The sequence below is a fragment of the Leucoraja erinacea genome, chromosome 3, assembly GCF_028641065.1.
Source record: "Leucoraja erinacea ecotype New England chromosome 3, Leri_hhj_1, whole genome shotgun sequence".
NCBI classification, from domain to species: Eukaryota; Metazoa; Chordata; class Chondrichthyes; order Rajiformes; family Rajidae; genus Leucoraja; species Leucoraja erinaceus.
In genome coordinates this window covers 33995781-34018697 of record NC_073379.1, presented here as the reverse complement: position 1 = coordinate 34018697, position 22917 = coordinate 33995781, and the positions used below count along the sequence as shown (strand labels likewise).

At 40.9% G+C, this 22917-nt stretch overlaps 1 protein-coding gene across 1 annotated transcript in view; it reads right to left on the bottom strand.

The window, feature by feature from the left end:
* Window positions 1–22917, bottom strand: part of LOC129695446 (phospholipid-transporting ATPase ABCA1-like) — a 142230-nt gene that overhangs the window by 44398 nt on the left and 74915 nt on the right. Inside the window, exons 10-22 of the mRNA XM_055632404.1 lie at window positions 21575–21714; window positions 19634–19750; window positions 13024–13221; window positions 12043–12248; window positions 11712–11888; window positions 11046–11268; window positions 9703–9924; window positions 8418–8622; window positions 7916–8029; window positions 6649–6820; window positions 5221–5352; window positions 3273–3412; window positions 13–150 (exon numbers count right to left, since the gene is read on the bottom strand). Coding sequence (XP_055488379.1) covers window positions 13–150; window positions 3273–3412; window positions 5221–5352; window positions 6649–6820; window positions 7916–8029; window positions 8418–8622; window positions 9703–9924; window positions 11046–11268; window positions 11712–11888; window positions 12043–12248; window positions 13024–13221; window positions 19634–19750; window positions 21575–21714 — 2184 coding nt within the window. The remainder of the gene's footprint in view (window positions 1–12; window positions 151–3272; window positions 3413–5220; window positions 5353–6648; window positions 6821–7915; window positions 8030–8417; window positions 8623–9702; window positions 9925–11045; window positions 11269–11711; window positions 11889–12042; window positions 12249–13023; window positions 13222–19633; window positions 19751–21574; window positions 21715–22917) is intronic.

Sequence of the window (22917 nt, the reverse complement as noted above, 5' to 3'; positions counted from 1 at the left end):
CTGTGGTCTTACCCTGGCGATATTTGAGCAGCAAATCCCATATTCCTCGGCGGGAGTATGGGTCCACTCCCGCAGTTGGTTCATCCAAGATGACAACTTTTGAGCCACCAACAAAAGCGAGGGCCACTGAAAGTTTGCGTTGCATCCCGCCTGTTAGACAAACAAAAGTCACTGCGTTAATCTCAATGTGAAGTTAAATTACCAAAACGAATAAAGAACACTTTATGAACTCCAAAATATACAAGAATTGCGCTTTAATGTTCCGACAGAACAATTCCCATGATTGAATGGCGGAGTAGATGTTGGGCCGAATGGCCTAATTCCACTCCTATTCCTTATGACCGTATGAGATGCCATCCAGAGGAAAGACTGAAGGCATGGTGTAGGATTCTTTCTAAGAAGTCACTGGTTGTGGGTATAACTGGAAAGGCCAATACTTAATTCCCATGCCTAATGGCTTGGCCATGTGCTACAAAGAGGGGCAATTGAGTTAAAGGAAAGATAGGGTATATTTACAGTTGCAGAGGAATAGGGCGAAGGTCAGTGTGTGGTATAAATATGGAGTACACCGACTAGATTGAATATACATGAGTGATAAATACCAAGAAAGGCCTAGTGAGGGAGGGTGCTGTAGCTAACCTGAATGATAAAGCTAGATTGCTCAAGCAGGGAAGGGGAAGACTTTTCAAAACAAATCTTTTTTATGGCAGAGACTGGGTGTCATTTGACTTTGGGTATGAGCTCCACTGTTCCTCCAGTAGAGTGTAAATTGACAGGTGCTATTAATGGAAAGAATGGCCCTGACTCGTTCAATGCATTGCACACGAGCAATGGCCAGTATTGTACGAAAAGAGTAATTAGAAAACTAGTTGAGGGAAATGAAAGTTAAAATGATCATGAAATGTAAAGTGTTTTAATGATCAACATCAGTACAATGAAAATGACAATGCAAATTCTGTTCCCATAAATAAATGAAGTCTTTACATTCTATCTTTGTGCCACCCCCTCCCCTGACGTCAGTCTGAAGAAGGGTCTCGACCCGAAATGTCGCCCATTCCTTCTCTCCAGAGATGCTGCCTGACATGCTGAGTTACTGCAGCATTTTGTGTCTACCTTCGATTTAAACCAGCATCTGCAGTTCTTTCCTACACAATAAATGAAGTCCGTTGACTGAAAGGAAAGACACTCCATCCTCAGTTTCTGCTGCCAATGAACTCAAGTAACCCTTGTAAGAGTACTGTAAGTACACCAGGGACAAGCAGTCCTATGGCTGCACACTTTGTACACTTAATAAAGCTGGCAGCTGCAAATGATTTGTGACTTAATTCCAAGCAGTATTTCATGGAGGAGACTGCTCCAGTAGGACCTGGAGAGATGCCACAATGGGGCTCCCAGCATTCTAAATGTTGGGTCCCTGCCAAGTGGGAGAGTAAAGACATCAACTGGAGGCCGGCCAGTTTCTTTCTTTCCAGCCTCTACTGTGAGCAAACGTTTTCGTCACAACCATTGGGCTGCTTCTGGGAACTGAGGGAACATTGGCATTTGCGTCAGATCAAGCCGGGGATAAGAGAGTACTTCATTTACTTATGTGAAATTTGCAACAACCTTGTGGATTATCTGCACAGCTTTAATAAACATATTTCAACAACTATTATGCATTAAACAATGGCCCCATGCATGTCTTCAGACAAGGGATATTTCCTGCCTGCTCCATTTCCTTTGTTTGTTCGGGTTATATCTCAGTACACTGCACTGTGGTGGTGGGGCGGGGGGGGGGGAGGTTCACCTTCCAACAGTCAGCATTAATCTTCCGTTATGTGCTATGTTTACCTATTCTTTTGTGCTGCAGCAAGCAAGAATTTAATTGTCTTATCTGGGACATATGACAATAAAACACTCTTTTAGTTAAGTCAAGAGTGTTTTATTAGTTGTTGAATTAGTCAATTCAATGGATCTTTGTACAGACTTGGGTGCAACCAGTGTCCGACATACTTGCATGCACTTTTAGTGCGCGTGATTAAAAATGAGTTCCTTCTGCATAATAAATCCTCAAACCTTCAGTGAAGCTTTTCACTGTATTGACAATAAACTAAACTGCCCATAAACTAAACTGAAACTAATCGTATAAAGCTGTTCAGAAAGAGTGATGTAGTGAAGGAGTTAGAACCATTTTGTAAGGACTCATGGGACTGCACAGACGGTACACCACTGAAACGGGCCATTACCCAACAGGTATAATGGTACCGGACATTTAATGCTACACGCAAGCTTCCTCTCACTCTACCAGCGCAAACCTCCTGTTCCATTCCCCTTAAACGCATTTATGCTATTGTGTTTACCTACTCTTTGAGGTAGGACACAGGCACTCCCACAACATTTAAGTACTTGAATATTCGTCAGACAGCTGTAGACAAAATTGTCGCTGATAAATATGATTAGTACAGTTAGATACTTGATGATTTGCCCTGTTTCTCAACTATAAGTCTCTATGACTCTAAATGGATACAGCTTCTCTATGATTGCCCTACTGATCCTCTCCAACATCACAAAGATCCCATGCACACCCCAACTTTAAGTAAACAGAGCACTAGCTTTTTCAAGCTATCCAACATAAAACCCAGGGATGGATATGAACCTGATTGAAGTGACCAGCAGGTTCTGACTTTGGGGTTGCTTTTGACATGGGAGGTCATGGGTGCGGATTTAGATTTTTCTACACTCATTGCTACTGTTCCTTATTTAAACAATTAAATTACAAAATGCACCTAAAATTGGTTATATTGGCAGCCCTCAGGCACTTGGCAGAGTGGAACATAAAGCAGTCGCACTGATCCCCAGTACATTGAACTATTGAGGAGAGACTAAGACTTGAATGTGTGATAATTGGGAAGTAAACTTGAGATGAGGTTGTGTAGGTTTAGACCAATGGTATCATGAAAACTAATTTAGACATTGCCTATATTAAGCAATGATGGTAGGATGGGGAGACATGGATTCAAATGACAGCTATCAACAGTGGGAGATTAATGTGCCTTTAATGTTTTAAGGCATTTCTGAGAACAAGATGTGTTAAGCTTAACTTGGAACCAATAAGACCTCAGGGTACCTTGCTATACTTTGGTATACTTTGAATAGAGGAATAGATGTGATGCTTCACATGTAAAACATTGTCTTAATCAAAGACAATTGACTGGTTACAGTGTAGAAATGTCAAATAAATAAATGGACTGCCGTTCTTGTCACTTTTTGCACTGTAAAGAGAAATAACCTACCTGAAAGCTTGTTGGTCGTTTCTTTGCGTTTGTTTAGCAGCTTCACATCCAGGACCATCTGCTCCACTTCTCTCTTCACTTCTTTTGCCGACAGCCCCTTGAGCCGTGCATAAAACCAGACGTGCTCCTCGACAGTAAGCCTTATTGATTCACAACAGTCTTAATGTTAGACCCTGTGAACTCTTATGATGCACAGAGGTGCGGCAGCATAGAGGTTACATTCTGGACTAATATGCAGAAATCAAATAATTATTGCAACAGCTGAGGACTTCAATTCAATTATAGATTACTTTAATGTAAAAAAAAAGCTATTACCAGTAAAGCTGACCAACAAACTATGGGTTTGTTGTTAAAAACCTATTCAGTTCATGGAAGAAAATAAGCAATCCTTCCCTCGTCTATGTGTAATTCCAAATCTATTCAATGTGGTTGATTCTCAGCTGCCCTCTGTTGATGCCCTGACAAGCACTCTGCTCAGGGACCAATTACAGATGGTCAATTTTCCAACACACAAACAATGTTTATTTGTTGGAAAACTGAGCGACTTCCAACAAATTAGTAACGTAAGTCTTCATTTCAGCTGTGGCGAGGCACAGCAGAGAAAAATATCAGAAACCAACGAGGTTCATTTAAGATCCTTTTCTCATCACCTCAGTTAGATAGTTGAATTGGTTGTGGTTACACAAGACAATATGGCTGTCCATTCTCTTGCTTAAGTTAAAATGTGCAATTAACAGAAAGTTGGCAGGAGGCACCGTGAAAAACAAAACAAAATCTGTTGACATAAATCCCAACAATTTCATATATTTACTCCATGTTTTGTTCTTTAGTATGTTAGTGGCTTTTCTGTTGCATCATCTATTGGGTAATGCTGGGCCACAGCTCCAGCAATGTGGTTGGAAATCAAGCTGAGAGGAGCTGATCTTGGTTCTTGATTCTTGGTTACTTGGTCCTCCAAAATATTCCAACTGGAATTTAAACTGGAGGTGGTGAAGGGAGGGATTAAGCCAGAAAGGGATCCCAGTAGTAGGTGACAACCTGAGCCCAGACTGCCACTGTCCACTCCCTGAGTGGCAAGAAATGGGAGCAAGAGATGCATTTTGGTATTGAAATGCAGCCTGGGCTTGATCTCAGGTGGTCTAAAGTGGGAGTGTTTGTGGTAGTGACTGCTTATAAAGAAGTTCCTGCCTAACTTAGCAGTATCCCAGGCATTTATGTGATATTGATCTGGTGTTTCCGGCTGCTGTATTAACCACTGTTGCCCGCATTTAAAGCTCACACAGAGGAGTCAATGTTAAACCATAATCCATTATATTGTAATTAAGATTGCACCTAAAACAAGTCTTACAACACATGATCATCACTGTTGACAGTTTTATGGTTTCCACCAGCGTTATTTAGTGGAGAAGTCGCAGAAGAATAGCACTATTTAGGGACAATCAATGGGATCATTATTTGAAGAGATGTTATAAACTGGAGGGATCGAACCAAAAGGGCTTCACAGGGAGAATTTGTACAGAGAAATGGCTGACCGTTTGATATATTTAAAATTACCGATGTGTAGTGGGAATCATATGACAAATACATAAGGTGGTAAGGTTTGATTTATAGAACACAAATGAATCACTGCTATCCTCTTCCTTCCTCAGACTGGCATTTGTTATTCCAGGCCCACAGCGATGTGGTTAGTGCAAAGTTTTGATCTGAAATGCCTTGTCAAGCCACAGTGTTGTGTTAAGCCTCTGTGATTCCCTCTCCAACAGCAATGTGGGAATGTCTTCACCAGACGGGTTGTAGTGGTTCACAAAATGGCCCACCCCACCACCTTCCAATGAGCATTTGGAGTAGGGCAATAATTCTCGGCCTTGCCAGCAATATTGTTTCGCACGAGAGCGAGAGTGAGAACGAGAGCGAGAGCGAGAGAGAGAGATACATTAACTGTACTCACAGATCAAAGAGGACATTGTGCTGCGGACACACTCCCAGGCTTTGCCGGATGGAATTCAGGTCAGAACAAATATCTTTGCCTAGTATATAGGCTGTTCCAGAGGTTGGTGGGAATAATCCTGTCAGTATTGATCTGCATCAAGAATTGACAACGTAAGGAATTGCATCAAAATAAATGTTCTACATAACCAAAAACCATCTTACAATATATGTTAAACAAACTTAAGCATTTGAATGTAAACACTTCAATCCCCCTCATTATTTGCTATTTGTTTTAAATCAGGTTTGGCTTGCTGAAACATTTTCTATCAAGTATGATGTCAACATCACAAGATTTCCTATGTAATGAACTTTTTTGTTTACAGAGCAGAAGATAAAACATTGCTCATTAGAATATTTCAGGACTGGATCCACTGACAATGAAGGAATAGTGATATATCTTTCAGATGCAGAGCAATATGGGCAGGAACGTGTATGGTGTTTCCATGGTAAATTTAGCCCAGAGTGTAGTTCAGATGTTGCTACTAATATTGGTGTTCCTCCTATGATTTTATACATCCAGACTATTCTTATTATGTAAATTATTAATTTTTAATGTGATACATTTATTGGGTAATATAACTGTTAATTAATCTGCACATCTGATTAAATGTACCCAATATGTCTGGCATGTCCTGGATAACAGAACCTTGCAGTGTGTATTTTTAATGCAAAGGCTGTTTTAAATCTAGTCTTGGAGGTGGTAACTTGCCAGACAGCATCCATTTATCCCCATTGATCTACAAGAACATGTGATCTACAACAACTGCTGCCTCAAGAAGACAGCTAATATCATTAAAGACCCGCACATCCCTGGCCACACTCTCATCTCGCTGCAATTATTGGGAAGAAGATACAAGAGCCTAAACACTGTTTCGGGACACAGTACTTTTTGCATCTACTTCCGGCACACCAGGGGCAATATACAGATGACAATGTGGGGCGAAATTGGAGTAAATGGGGGAAAACCCTCGCGGACACAGAGAGAACATGCAAAATCCACACAAACAGCACCCGAGATCATGATCAAGCCCAGGTCTCTGGTGCAGTGAGGCTGCAGCTCTGCCAGTTACGCCACTGTGCCGGCCAGGTTCTCTCCGGGTTCGAGAACAGCTCCCTCCCATGCTCTTGAACCACACTGCACAACCCTAACCATAACCTTACCTCAGTACTGAACCAATATGGACCTTGTATAAGATTACACTGCTGTATAGACCTTAGTTTGCACAATTATAGTCTGATTACCTAGAATAACATAATTTATTGCATTATTGTTTATTGTATATGTATTTGTAGTGTTGCATTAATGTGCCTGCTAAGCTGCAGCAAAGATAGATTTTATTGTTCCGGCCCCAATGCGTATGACAATTTGATTCTCCCGTCTCCTTACATTGTGGTAGTCTTGCCAGCACCATTATGTCCAAGGAACGATGTGATCTGCCCTTCATAAAAGCCCAGTGAGAGCCCATCCACTGCCAGCTTCTTGCCATCTCGGTAAATTTTGACCAGGTTTTGAATGGACACACCAAGTTTAAGATGAGTTGGTTCCTCCTCCATGCAGACTGAAAGAGAACAAGAGGTCATATAGCATGCAACCACTGAGTAACTTCATCCCAAACAATACTTCATGGCACAGGATAAAAACTCCACAGGTGTTGGAAATCTGAAGTAAAATCAGAAAATGTTGGAAATATACGATGGGTCATTCGTACCTCTGGAGAGAAAAACAAAACAAAGTTCAGATGAATAATCACTGCCCCTGAAGCTTGGATTAGTTTCTCTTTCCACAGCTAAGACATGGCCCACTGAGTGCTGTAAGCAAATTTTGAGTCAGGGTTGAGGGAAGATAAACCCGTTCAGGTTTATCTTCATAAATACCATTTCCTATGAGAATAGCATGGTTTAAATCATAAGATGAGTGGCTTGCATTTTGTACGTTTGAAAAAAATGAAACTTTCCTCAGGTGCAGATACATTTTTTTAATTCACAGAATTGAATGCAAGGCCAACATATGATGCCTATTCCCTGAGCTGAACAGATTCCTATAACACTTCAGAGGATAGTTAAATAACATAATAACAAGAGATATATGTTTTGCTAATGGGCATACCAAATCAGATTTAGCTTTATGATAGTGCACTTGCTTTATAGTCACCATTAGTAACTCCTAGTCCTTATTCTAGTGATTTGATAAACTTACATCAAAACCCTCATTCCCCTTGACTTGGAACTGATTGTAATGAGTTTTAGTGCTGAATATATGGAGAGCTTTAATCATGTTTATCAAGACTGTGGGAATACAAACCCATTAACAACTATTTTGCTGTGTAACCTTTGTGAAAACTTATGGAGTAAACCAAAATGACGTTAACAGTTGGCAGACCAGACTGCATCTAACGAGAGACGAACAGAATCCAAATGTTTTTGACTTGAAACCATAACTCTGCCTGACCTGCAGAGTATTCCATACTTTACTATTTCATTAAAGACACCAAACTGGACCAGGAGGGTGAGCTGTGAAGAATCCAATTACATTTATGTCTGTTTTGATTATGAATCATGGCTGGAGATACTACAACAGAAATAATTATATTAAGAATATATCAACAACAAAAAAATTGAATGTTACATTCTTAAAGTTGTTCTGAACCACTTACTTCGTGAATCTGCGCTCTTTGCATATGTAGACTGACTGATGTTCTGAACTGGATCTCCACACCAATAGGACTTGGTGAAAGGAAAGTACCAAGGTTTGGGAATACCATATTGACCTGCATAAGAAACAAGCCACAAAATCATTACGAAGAATGAGTCATAAGAGTACCTGCATTGTGCTCCTAGATTAAAAACCCAACTTCTTTTATTCATATTAAATGTTGGGTGATAACCATTTACAGCCATATGATCTGTAACAAACAGACATGGTTTGCTTTGAAATAGATGCTGCTGTGAGTCTTGCCACAAATCCTGTCCACCTCCAACACATTGGCTCATGCAGTGATGTCAAAAATAATTTTATATATTGTGGCGCAAAATGATTTAGAAATGCATGCGCAAAACACAGGAATGGTAAATGGCCAAAATTATTCCAGGATACAATGGCCTTTACATGATGACTACAATTTGTTAGAAGGGAGAGGTATAAGAATATTTCCATACCTGGGAACACGGCCTCAATGTACCAGGTCATAACTGCATAGAGGAAAGTGTCGACCATCATGAGGATCATGGATGTGGTGATGTTATACTCATTGCCTTTCGATGGGCGTACAAAGAGATTGGTCCACTGGACGCCGATTCCCTGCTCCTCAAACTGCGCAAAATAGTCAAAGCCAAAGCCAAATGCAACTGGTGACAGGAGACTCTGCAAACACAAGATGATGATGGAATTATGGTCAGCCAGCCAGTCAAGTGATCTTGCAGTGCCAAGTGGATGCACAACCATCTTGGTAATGATAGAGTTCCTTTGAAAATGGGTCCCAGAATATCTTTGGGCACAACTAAAATCACTCATGGAGAAGCTAGAAAATATTCCAAAGTTTGTGTATTTGGAGTCTCACTCCATAGCCTTGAGCACAATCTTGCCCTGACATTGTTGTGCGAAAATGAGGGGGTGTCTGATGCTGAATTAACCATTTAAAAAAAAAAAATTCAGAGGTGGTGGCTAGATCTTTCACCACTAGTCACCAGTGGTACACATAGTAGGCATGGCAAATTTGCATTCCTCAATTAACACGACGAAAAGACCATCTGCCCATTATATTTTTTGTGCCTTGTGTGAATGCATTAGTTATATATTGGCTGCCATGCCGTACACAGTACATTACAATGGTGAATAAACAATATCTTCACTGTTCTAGAGTGTTTCCAACATTTAAATGACAAGGTGTTTTGATTCTAACGCAGTAGCACCACAAAACAAGCTCAGTCGTCTCAACTTTGCTTTCAACAAAATGAATAGTGCAAGAGGGTGAGTGGGAAAAGTAACAGAAACATTGACAAGTGTGTTTGTAACCACCATCTTCAGGAACCACATTATATCATCATCAGATACAGCCTTGTTTAATGGTCTGAATGAGGGCCCCTTCATGTGTAGGAAAATAAAAGTGCGTGCGCTCTCATGAAGTGTTATTAAATAAGCATGTACTCATTTTACATTGAGTACATCTAATGAAGGATACTTTTAACTCCTGTTATCAGTGATCACTTTTAATGTACTTCAGCAAGGCATTATCCAATCTGCACAGTTGGATGCAGATTGTTGTTGTAACCTGAGGGAATATGCGCTTTCATGCTTCTACTGATTTAGAGATATTTGAATCAGAAGATGATCCACACAATACTACTGAATTACAATACTACATAATCTCTCCCTAGAGCTAACGCTACCTCAAAAACTGATTGTGTAGCAGCATTTGTAATTTTGGTGAAATGACCTACTTACAGCAAAGATTTTGACCGGGTAGGTAATGTATTCCTGCCAGGCCATACACAGCACATAAGGAAGGTAGAGAGTGAAGTAGATAATCCCTCCACAGGCTGCTGCCAAGTTCGCCTTTGAGAATATTGTGCTGATCACGAAACACTGTAAGATGGTGACCACTGCAAACACCGCGAGAAACGTGAAGACAGCAAATGGGTTACTGTAAGGCAAGATATTCCCTTCCTGAAAGAACAAGTAGAAAGAAACAGCCTTCAAATTTAATTAATGCTTTAAATGCAACACCAAGAAGCAAAAAACTCCAAATACATTTGAATTGTTCTGTAAATGCAATAAAAGTAAGTGTCATATTTGGATGCAAGCACAAACAACGTCATTGATTCCAGGTGAATTCCAAATAATAGCTTGGAAAGAAGGAACTATTTTCTTTCCAAAACCAAATAACTGATTGTTTAAAAGGTACATTTACTTAAATTGCACATCAAGTATTTTCAAAACCTGCCATGAAATTAGAATGTTGAAATATGACACAATAGTAGAGCTGATTGCATTAACCATGGCAGCATCCAGGTTAACATTTCAATCTCATTGTGTCAAAAAGCCATAGTATTGTTTCCAGTGCAATACTGTGGGAATACTGCACAGTTACGAGTCTCAGTTGAGAGGTTTAATCAAGACCCTTTCTGTTCTCACAGGATAAAGTAACGGTGGGGGGGGGGGGGGTCACTGTTTACAAAAAGTAAGAGGTCATCCTTCTAAGATGTACATGGAAATCTTTTGGCTTTGTGAGGGCCACGAGTCTTTCTAACTTAAAGGTTGGTGCAAGCATAATTTTAGAATATTTTTAAGGTTGAGGTAGAAAACATATAAGCTAGGGAAAGCATTTACTAAGAGTAGATGAGAATGCAGAGTTAAGGTTACAATCAGATCAGCTTTGATTTTACTTAATAGTCGAGCAGGCTTATATGGTTGTGTGGCCTACTCCTGCTCTGAATTCCCATGTTTGCCTGACTCTATAGCAATCTGTGACTGTTTCTCAACACCAGTATTCTGAATATCTGGACTATGAAGGTGGGGGAACATCCATGGGTACCCATCTGAACTATCAACAGATCTGTAACATCAAAACAGTATCAGCATCAATGACATGCATCCTTGCAGTCACCTTCAAGTCCATAGAAACATCCACTGATGCCAGTTGAAAATACAGGACAGGTACATCCCTATCGGCCCTGAACGTCCATGCTACCCATGATGCCAAATTAATGGAAATGAGTTAATAAAGGATGAAGTTCATGCAAAATATTTTTATTCAATTAACCACCATCTGGTAGATTTCCACCTACCTTTAGAATTACTACCAGCAAGCCGGCACTGATGAGCAGAGGGATCAAACTGCTGATGAACCAGCTGAGCCACAGGGTGCCACTGCTCAGTCCCATGATCCGCATGGTTTCCTTCAGCCTTGTTTCCTTCTCATACACTATCCCCTTGATTATCACGGCCACCGAATATATCCAGGCCAGAGTGGTGAATAGAGGAAGGGACTGACTCAAAACACGAAGAAACCTAAGGTAAGATGGCAGAAGAAGAACAATTTGTTTATTTTGGAATTCTTCAAACAATTGCTGAGTGAGTGAACTTTCTTGTGATCCCTTAAGTCAGGTAAACATAATGAAAACATCAATCTACTGGTCTGCATCAGATGCAGGTGCACGTGGAGTGTTGGATGGAAGTGCCAAACAGTTCCCTGCAAGAAAATTCAGGAGGAGCACTGCATTCTGCTCTCTCGTATGTTTCAGACTGTTAAGTCAGTGCAGAAGGGGGAAGCTGTCTACTCTTTCCTACATCTTGGGAAATTTATATTATGGGAGGTCGGCTGGGCAAAACAGCACCCACTCAATTGGAACATGGAACTTTACATAGAACAGTACAGCACAGGAACAGGCCCTTCCACTCTCAATGTTCATGAGAACAGGATGCCAAGTTATTACTAATGCTCTTGAACTTACAGGTCATCCACGTAGCAGGGGTATGGCATTTGCTGAATGTATACACCCGTCTCCTCCTTGTTGCCTGTTACAGTGCGGATAATTGCATGCTCTATTATATCCTGCAGGTAGGAAAAGCCGCCCCAGATGTAACGGAGATCTTCAAAAGGGTCAGCACGTGGACCTGGATCCCAGTACCTTCAGGAAAAACGCCACATTAGGAACATGAGTGATTCTGAACAATAAGGGCAAGACAATGCAGCAAGCTGCCATGACTATGAAATTTTGTTTTATTTTTAACTAAAATTGTTGCATCTTAAAATGCCTTAATTGCAGCTATCTGAGCCCTTACCCATCCATTATCTTGTTTGTCCGTTCTACGTTGTCTATATCCATCCGAATCTTGTACTTCATGTGCTCTGATGGCTTTGTACTGTTGGAGTTAGAGCCAAGGAACACAATTCCAGCCCAGAACTTACTCTCATCCAGCAATTCCATGGATTTGTTGATTAGTTTCTCCTCAGTGGACACGGGTTCCAATTTGTCCCATTTTATACACTGCGGGCAGTAACAAGTGATGATTACTGTGAGCACAATTATCACTCTGAGCTGTTAAATCTAAAGACTTGCTTGTAATAAGGAGCCTTCTCCCTCCTGAAGAACACTACTACACATGGCAAGAGTTGGCAAAATGTGTTCTAAACCCTTAGATTTGTAGCAATTAAGTCTAAGGGTAAATTCTCAGAACTGCATTTGGAATTACATAGAATGTACAGCACATAAACAGGCTGTTTGGCTAAAATGGTCATGTTAATGTTAATTCTCTACACTAGTCTCTTTAAACCTTTCTAGATCTCATCAAACAACATAGTCTTTTATTCCTTTCTCATTCATATATTTAGCTCACTTACCTTTGAACAATATTTGCTTCAAATATGTCTAACTTTTTTCTAAATACGCATTCCAACTACTGTCTGGGTAGATTTGTTTCTTCTGAAACCCTTATTAGATTTTTAGTAACTACAGTATCTTTCTGACCATTACTCTAGTTTTCACAACATGAGAGTCTGCTCTTTTAGAATATGAAACACTTACAACCTCTCCCCAACCATTCAAATTTCAACAGAAAAGTGCCAAACCTCTTCAGTTGTTGCTAATAAATAATACCTCTCAGTTCTGGTACCATTTATTAGCCTGGTATTAAACCTGGCTCTCCTCTGTGGTAGAGTAGTTTTATCTCTGGAACCCAAAACCAAACAGCACCCACAAACCACAAAACAAATGATTCTATTGTGTTGTCCAAGAAGCATACCTTAAACCTCTTACAACTCACCTCCATCACAAGCGAAATTGTGTGAATTGCCTGTTCGGTCTCATTGTATGCCTCCCTCCAGGTATATGTTGACTTATTTGAATGTTGAGCCTCCTCTGGGTATTTAGCAATGAAGTTGGAGATGTCATTGACTGTCCAAGAGGTTCCAGCCAACTTTGCATCAAAGTAATCAGCCATAGCCTGCTTCTTCAATAGACTCTGCGAAGATAAGCAAGGTTGAGAAACAAATTACATCTTTACAGTGGGCAATGGCTATAAGACATATTTGGAAATTGTTCTTTTCAAATATTTAGTGTAGCTTAGTAGAGATGCAGCACGGTAACAGGCTCTTCGGCCCATCAGGTTTGCACCGACCAACAATCCCCGCACATTAACACTATCAATTTACACTTATACAAAGCGAATTAACCTACAAACCTGTATGTCTTTGGAGTGTAGGAGGAAGCCGATGACTCGGAAAAAAGCCATGTGGTCATGGGGAGAATGTACAAACTCCATACAGACAGCAACCGTAGTCAGGATCGAACCTGGATCTCTGGTGCTGAAAGCGCTGTAAGGCAGCAACTCTACCGCTGCGCCACCGTGCCACCCTATCATTTATCCTGGTCCCTTTGGAAGATACGATTGAATTAGCTTCCATCACATTTTAGGTAGTGCTTTCCTGATTATTTAAGTATATTGTACAACAAAAAAAACACTAATTTCCCTTCTTCTGGCAATGATATTAAAAACTGTTGCTGATGGTTTGACAAAGTGCCTATTCTTCATGTCATCTCATGGAGTGCTAAAGGACTGGAGAAGGAATCATATCAAAGTACACTCACAAACACTTTTCAGTGGAAACCTCTGACTTTCTTTCCTCATTTCTGCAGGACAAGGAAGTTCCCACCATCTCAGCTTTGGAAGAGATCTGCCACTTGAGACCTTCCCAGCTTAGCATAAACTCCCTCTGTATTGAGGATTTCCCCCTTATCCTTAAACCCAATGTCCTGGGCTTTTCGGGAGCAATCTTAGGCATCTATGTCAGTTTCTACAATCCCCTCTCAATCTCCTAAATTCTAGAGAGTAAAGAAATTCCAGTCTTCCTATAAGACAGTTTAGTCTGGTGACCTTCTCTGCACTGGCTATGGCAAATGTCCTTCCTGATGGAGCAATCTGTACGCAATACTCCTAGGCTTATTGAACCGTTAGGAAATTCAGTCATAATTCATTCCATCAGTAGAAATTCACCCTATTTTAGTGTGAGGCATGGCACCAATTTGATAGCAATCTGCCGCATACTTCAATATGTTTTGTCTTGTTTTGTTAAAGGAGCAAAGTAAGGAAGCTATTACCGAAAAGCAGCAATGCCTTTAAATTTGCAACATACATTATTTGCATTGTCCAGCAGAGGGCAATACAAGGCAGAGGGCCAGGGACAAGAAGCCGTTGAACTAAGTCCACTGAGCATAAAGAATCCCTGCTTGGTGCACGATATGCTCTTCGGTTACAACCCAGACTTAACTTGGGTGCCTACTTACTCAAAGAAAGAGTATACTGAGAAAATATCATGCCTGAAAAATCAACATTAAACCTGATTTCACACCTGCCTTTCTTTAACTAGGCTTGTTTTAAATGCAACAGAATACATACTTTTAGATTTCGAAATGGGTTTTTCACCAGACAACCGACTTCTAAATAAAACCAAATAACTTAGGATCTCAAATCCCTTCTTGAGCAAAGCTAGGGAATGAGGGAAACACATTTGTCCTTAGAACATGAAATGCTTGTTGGTGATCTACAATGCATTAGTTAATGGTGAATGAAGCTAACATTATATTTTGTTATCATAGAAACAGAAACATAGAAAGTAGGCCGGGGTAGGCCATTTGGCCCTTTGAGCCAGCACCGCCATCCAATATGATCATGGCTGATCATCCAAAATCAGTACCCCATTCCCACTTTCTCCCCATATTCCTTGATTCCATGTACAATGTGTATTAATATGGTAATACGGTTTTCTTTAACAACAGTTTGGTGAGGTTGTTGTTAGGCAGTGTGGTATAGGTGAGGGTTGGTAGGGGTCTGTTTTGTATGTGCACACACCTGCTCAGCATGTCTGTGTGTGTAAACATTCACAATGCAGTAAGTCATGGGACTCCAGGGCAGGAAAATACGCAATGGCTCAGTGTGGCCTCAGGACAATGGGAGGGGCAGCCCCCATCTATGTTTCACATTCCCAAATTTCATGTCATTCTGCTGACTCTTCCCATTCACCCATTCCCCAAATCTTCGGCTTTCTGACCAACAGCTCACAAATGGAACCACCCTACAAATACTCTTGCAATATTTACTGTTTATCAACTTGTTAATGATTGAACTAAAGAACTTTAAGTTCCATGACTTATTTTCCCCGCACTTGGTGTTGTATGGTAACTAGGGTAAAGGTTAACAATGGTAAACAAGCTACACTAACTTGCCTGACGTTTTGTGTGCTCACCCTATATTTTCACTTTGGTGGCAATCAGTCATAGACTTTCTGCTCAGACCGTTATGGATTGTGTGCTAGCAAACACTTGTTGCTATCTCTCTTTAAGCTGAAAGGCTTAGATCTGAGCTGCCTCCTGAGTTGTGCTTTTGCACAACAGGTTTGCTGAACCTTTTCAAAAACCTAACGTTAGCACCAACGTTGATGCAATCTGTAATCACTGAGATGCACATCGGAGCTTTCATTCTAACACTCCACGGCTGACAGCTGAGTAAATGGTAATTTGGGGGGGGGGGGGGGGGGGGGGGGGGGGGGGGGGGAGGATGCTGTGGGTCATGGTGCAAAGAAGCCAGTGGAAATAAAAAAAAACTGCAGACAATGGAAATCTGAAATCGTAGACCTCTGGTTAGAACTCTAAAGACAGAGTAGCATTGGGTCTACAATCCATGAACCACATGTGATGTAAACATAGAAACATAGACAATAGGTGCAGGAGTAGGCCATTGGCTCATCACACTGTCCTGACTCACCTGGACAGACAGGGCACATATGTGAGGATGCTCTTTGTTGACTATAGCTCTGCATTCAATAAGGTCATCCCCACCAGGCTCACCACCAAACTCCACCAGCTAGGCCTTAGCACGCCGATATGCGATTGGATCCTGAATTTTCTGACGGAGCGACCGCAGGCAGTGGAACTGGGCCCGCACCTGTCCTCCACTATCACCCTTGAGCACCGGCACACCACAGGGCTGTGTACTAAGCCCCATGCTCTACTCCCTCTTCACTCACGACTGTGTTCCTGCATTCAACACCAACACCATCGTGAAGTTTGCAGACGACACAACAGAGATTGGGCTGATCACCAACGGTGATGAAACAAAATACAGGGCGGAGGTGCAGAACCTGGCGGACTGGTGCGCACGTAACAACTTGTCACTAAACACCTCCAAGACCAAGGAGCTGATTATTGACTTCAGGAGGTCCCGTAATGGAGAATACGCCCCAATCTCCATTTACGGGGAAAGTGTGGAGAGAGTGTCCAGCTTTAAGTTTCTGGGAACTCACATTTCAGAGGACCTCACATGGTCCACCAACACCGCTGCACTGGTCAAGAAGGCACAGCAACGACTGTTCTTCCTGAGGACATTAAAAAAGACTGGTCTGCCCCCCAGCTGCAGACAACGTTCTACCGCTGCACCACAGAGAGCATATTAACATATGGCATCTCTGTGTGATATCTCAGCTGCACGGAGGCGGAGAGGAGAGCTCTTCAGCGCGTCGTCCACAGAGCGCAGAGGATCATTGAGACAGAGCTACCAGCCTTGGAGGGCATCTACCACACACGGTGCCTCAGGAAGGCCGCCAGCATCCATAAAGACTCATCACACCCCTGTAACGGACTGTTCGAACTACTTCCCTCCGGCAGACGTTGCAAGGCCTTCTACGCCCGAACCTCCAGACTCACAAACAGCTTTATTCCAAGAGCTATAGCAGCTCTGAACCGGCCCTGCTGAGTGCCCCCATCCCCCCTGGACTGTCTCCCTCGGATGGTCACGACACACAGCTTATTTATTTATTTTACTTTTCTTTTTCATCGGTTGAAGCTGCATACTAAATCTCGTTGCACTGATGTGCAATGACAATAAAATATATTATTATTATTATTATTATTATTATTATTATTATTATTATTATTATTATTCTCCACTTCGAGCCAGCACCACCATTCAATATGATCATGGCTGATCATCCAAAATCAGTACCCCATTCCTGCTTTCTTCACATATCCCTTGATTCCGTTAGCCCTAAGAGCTATATCTAACTCTCTCTTGAATACATCAAGCAAATTGGCCTCCATTGCCTTCTGTGTTAGAGAATTCCACAGATTCACAAACCTCTCTGGGTGAAAAAGTTTTTCCTCATCTCAGTCCTTAATGGCCTACCCCTTATTCTTACACTATGACCCCTGGTTCTGGACTCCCCCAACATCGGGAACATTTTTCCTGCATCTAGCCTGTCCAATCCATTAAGAATTTTATATGTTTCTATAAGATGCCCTCTCATCCTTCTAAATTCCTGTGAATGTAGGGATTGGAGTCCCATCTAGAACAAGTTGGGTTAGAATAGCAGAATTCCTTCCCTAGCCTCCGAGTCAGAATGTTGTGGGGTTGAAGCACCACTCCAGACACTTCACGAGAAGACTAGATTGACACTGAGGGAATGCTGCATTATTGTATGTGCTGATTTTCATTTGAGATATTTTCTTCCAGATTAGAAGTAAAAAAAAACCCACAAGGCTTAATGAAGAAGGACAGATGAGCTTGTCTGCAATGGACCCTCAGAAAATAATAATGAAGAAAACATTATATTAGTAATATAGTTAAAAAGCTGGTTTCTAAAGAATATGCCTTCAATCATGATCCACAGCAGCTCCCATTGATTAATTGCCAATGTTCGCAGCTGTGGGTATTATAATGAAGCTCCGGTGTATCTCAGTGATCACAGATTGCCACAATGTTGGCACCAACACTATCAAACTCAAGCACACATGTACGCCAGCACAACTAGCTGGGGAGATGCAGATTCAATAAACTGATTAATTCTATGCCTCTATTAATTAAATTACACGGCAGAATGGTGTTTCTTTTAGAAATTATACAAGACACAAGGATCAACAAATGAGGCTTGTATGGGATGAACTGAAGAATGAACAAAGGGGCTTCACAGTGCACGATGGGTCTCCCTAACTAAAGGAGGGAAGTAAAAGTTCAAATTTCTGAGATCCAAAAGCAACAAAATTAGCTGGATCAGTACCTGTGCAAAGAGGGCTAATGGAACACAATTCTTTAGGTGCTTTCAAGAGAACTGCTTTAATCAGTATGTGAAAATCCCAATAAAAAAGACAGTAGTGGATAGATTTAAGGAGTGGAGATTGGCATATGGAAAAATGACCAGCAAAGAACTTCAGTATAAATCATAATCCAATTACATTCAGTATAGTTATTGAAAAAGATTAAAATAAGATGGGAATATACACTACAAATGAGGGGTATAACAAAAGTTTGGTGGAGATGCGATTTAGCACAAGCAGACTGGGAACAATATCTTCAAAGAAATGTTTCAGAGAAGTTGGAGTTGACCATGAAGGTTCACAACCGAAATATAGCCATTAAACAAAGAGAATTAAGCAGTGGTAGAGCCCGCGATGATGAGGAAAATGTATAAAATGAAATGGATAAAATAAAAACTAAAAATGGGAAGCTTATGACAAATACTTATGACAACGCAGCAGAAAGCCTGGAGTGCAGTATTGCAAGGGAGAAATTCAAAGAGAAATTACAAAGAGGCTACAATATAAAAATAAACAATGGGGAGCAAAGCACTGAGGTACTCTATTACTACAGAACAAGAATTAAAGAGGGGGGATGCTTAAAGTATACTCCCTGAGTATAGAGGTAGATGGTGTGTATAACGTTTTGGACAAATACTTTGGATCCACCTTCTCTTTCATTGGGGAAAGGGATGATATAGCCATGATCATTTAGAATGAGAGAGAGAGAGAGAGAGAGAGAGAGAGAGAGAGAGAGAGAGAGAGAGAGAGAGAGAGAGAGGGAGAGAGAGAGAGAGAGAGAGAGAGAGAGAGAGAGAGAGAGAGAGAGAGAGAGAGAGAGAGAGAGAGAGAGAGAGGGAGAAATTGGATATATTGCTAAGCCCGAGTAAGTTCTTAACCCACTTTCTTAAAAGAAGCAGAAGAGGAAATTACACATTAACTGAACTTAACTGTTATTGTCCATCCTACCACTGGGACAGTTCCTTTCTCCTTGTTATATCAAAATCACATCTAGAGTATTGTCAAATATCAATTTCCTTATTTTAATGATGTTAGTGCTTTCAAATTAGTTCAGGGAAGGTAGACCATTCTGAACTGAACGGTGGCTTAAGAGGAAAGGTCGGATAGACTGGGCGTGATTCTGTTGCAGCACAAAAGGTGAGAGGACACTTGTTCAAAACAGGGAATACTGAGGGGTCATGACAGGGTGGACATGTGGACATGCCAGAATTAATCAATGATTTGATGACAAATATTGACAACATAAGCAGGTTGACCTATCTGATCGATATTACAAAACCAGTACTCACTCGAATCAGATCCATGGCTTGACTTTTTTCCATAAATTCCCAGATCTTTGGTCCCGCTTCTTCCCACATCCCTCCAGCTTCCCTGAAGACACTAAGCTCGTGAAAAGTCTTGTTAACCTAAAATTAATTTAAAAAAAACACTATTGATATACATGAGAAACAGACATACTTGTGACAGCCATAGATGGATGAATTTTGCTTAAATGATCACTGCCATCTCATTCCAAAAATTGTGGCATGAGCATGGAACAAAAAACAAATATTATTTGGTTTCTTGATTTTAGAGTGTCGAAAATAATAAATAATATTTACAATATACAAAAAAAAAACATTTACAGTTTAATCACTAGTGATCTAATCTAAGCTTAGATTGTAGTTATAGCATTGAAGGAGCCTTGAAATAAGATGGGAAAATAAGGGAGAAAAAGGCCATATGGGTCATCAAACTTGCTCCCGTTCAATTATATGATATTTGTCCCTTTCTCATATCCTTTAATACTTTTGGTTAAATAAATCTTTTATCTCGCAAATTTTAAATTAACACTAGTATAATTTGCAGAAGAGAATTCCAAATTTCTACCACCGTCTGTGTGTAAGAATGTTTCCTACCTTCACAGCTCACTTTGCCCACATGTCTTTGACTGTCCAACCAGTCTGAAGTTAGAGTCCGAAGAAGGGTCTTGACCCGAAACGTCACCCATTCCTTCTCTCCAGAGATGCTGCCTGTCCCGCTGAGTTACTCCAGCTTTTTATGTCTATCTTTAGTCTAAATAATTATGTGCTCTCTAACTTATTGGTTCCCCTTAATATCCTAGATATTTCAATTAAATTATTCCTATATTTTCTAAATTCCAGAGAATATGCATGATCTTTCATAATCTGATTTTTGGAGCCCAGATGTTATACTGGCAATCTATGCTCGTCTCTCTCCAAGGGCAATATACAGTATCTACTAAAGGTACGGTGCCTGGAATGCTCACTGATGTTCTAGATGTGGTCTCAGCTGCAATATAGCTTCTACTGCCTTGCAGTTTGGAATAGAAAATCAGTTTCTGAATAGCTCTTCTGATTACCTTCTGTATCATTCATTATATTGTTATGAGCAATAAAAATGGACTCTCAAGACTCTTTGGAACTCAACTGTTTGTAACATTTCACTTTTTAGATAGAACTCTGTTCTGTCATTGGTTACACAAAAAAGCTGGAGAAACTCAGCGGGTGCAGCAGCATCTATGGAGCGAAGGAAATAGGCAACGTTTCGGGCCGAAACCCTTCTTCTGAAGAAGGGTTTCGGCCTGAAACGTTGCCTATTTCCTTCGCTCCATAGATGCTGCTGCACCCGCTGAGTTTCTCCAGCTTTTTTGTGTAACCTTCGATTCTCCAGCATCTGCAGTTCCCTCTTAAACTCTGTTCTGTCATTTGTCGGTCCATATGTCTTTGTATTAAATTTACGACAGTTTTGGTTATTCATTCAATCCATTAATATCTCTTTGTAATTTAAAGCGCTTGTCTACATCGTTCACAATGTCAGTACATTCTACACTCATGTAATCACTCTGAGGCCAATTATCTTTTCAAAACAACTGAAAGCTCGGATTGCATTATGGACAAGTAAGTACCCCATCATTGGAGGGATATGGACTAAGTGCAGGCAGGTGGGACTAGTGTAGCTGGGACATGTTGGCTGGTGTAGGCAAGTTGGGCCGAAGGGCCCGTTTCCACACAGTATCACTCTATGACTATACATGGGTTGATAGCTTGGTATCCTGAAGGTAATCAATCACACTGAAACTTGCCCTAACTGAGTGCATTTTATCACATTAGGTTGCTTTCCCAATAGGAAAAGTATCCAAAAGAAACATGGGTAGATTGAGACAAAATTGAATTAAAAATGTAAAAAAAAGGTCATGGTTATCTCTCCCATAAGATAAGAAAGCTTACCTCTTTGACAATATTCCGGGTTACAGGAGTATCTGGAGTGTACAGAACTTTACCAATCAACAATGGTTTCATCGCCCTCCAGATCATTTTTGACATGGGATTGGATTCCAACGTCTTCATTAAATCATTGCAGTATGGAGCTTAAAAGGAAAAACAACTTTTATTCTTGGAAATGATTTGCAACTTAACTTTGTGATATTTCTCATCGAAAATATGTTGCAAGTGAAAGAAACGAAGATAAAATAAATGATGAGAGAGAGAGAGAGAGGGAAAGGAAGGAGGGCATGAGAGAAAAATTAATATAAAAGAAAACGAGAAAGAAGGTAGGTTAGGGAAAAGAAAGACAACATACTTATTTTCCAGTCGCACCTGCCATGACCTCAGGATGCCCCTGTGCGGGACAGTGAGAACCTTTCCTTTGAATCAATTGAGGCACCACAGTAGTGGTGTAAGTACAACATCCAATATGCAAATATCAAACTCCAGCAAAAGCATTTATTTAACATTGGTTGAGGGATTCAACATCAGCCTTGTTCATCAAAATTTGGCTGTGAGGTATTTTGCATCCACCTCTGATTGTGGTACCATAACCAGAGAGCAGTGCTGAACTACTATCTGCCTCGTTGGCGACCCTCGGACTATCCTTGATCGGATTTTGCTGGCACTACCTTGCACTAAATGTTATTCCCTTATCATGTATCTATGCACTGTGAATGGCTCGATTGTAATCATGTATTGTCTTTCCGCTGACTGGACAGCACGAAACAAACGCTTTTCACTGTACCTCAGTATATGCGACAGTCACCTAAACTGTAAACTGCAACTGCTAACTGAGGAAAGATGGGGCCTTTGCTTAATGTGTATTCTGAACGACACATTAAGATCCAGTCTGAAGAAGGGTTTCGGCCCGAAACGTTGCCTATTTCCTTCGCTCCATAGATGCTGCTGCACCCGCTGAGTTTCTCCAGCTTTTTTGTGTAACATTAAGATTCTTCCTTGATTCTCTATAGTGAGGGTCACCATCTCTGACTGGATATATTGTAGGAGGTTACATCACTTGACCTCCTGCCTTTAACAGCCCAACCTGATCAAGTAGCCTATCTCCCATTTCAAAAGTCTTTCGCACCAATGAAGGAATTTGTCCAAATCATCCATTTTGTAGTAATGTTCCTTGACTTCAACTTCCCTGCCCCCCCTCACCACACACACACACACACACACACACACACACACACGCACGCACACACACACACACGCGCACGCACACACACACACACACACACACACTGTCACCCCCCCCTACAAGTTGATCTACTTTCTGATTTTTTTTTAAATTCTTAGTA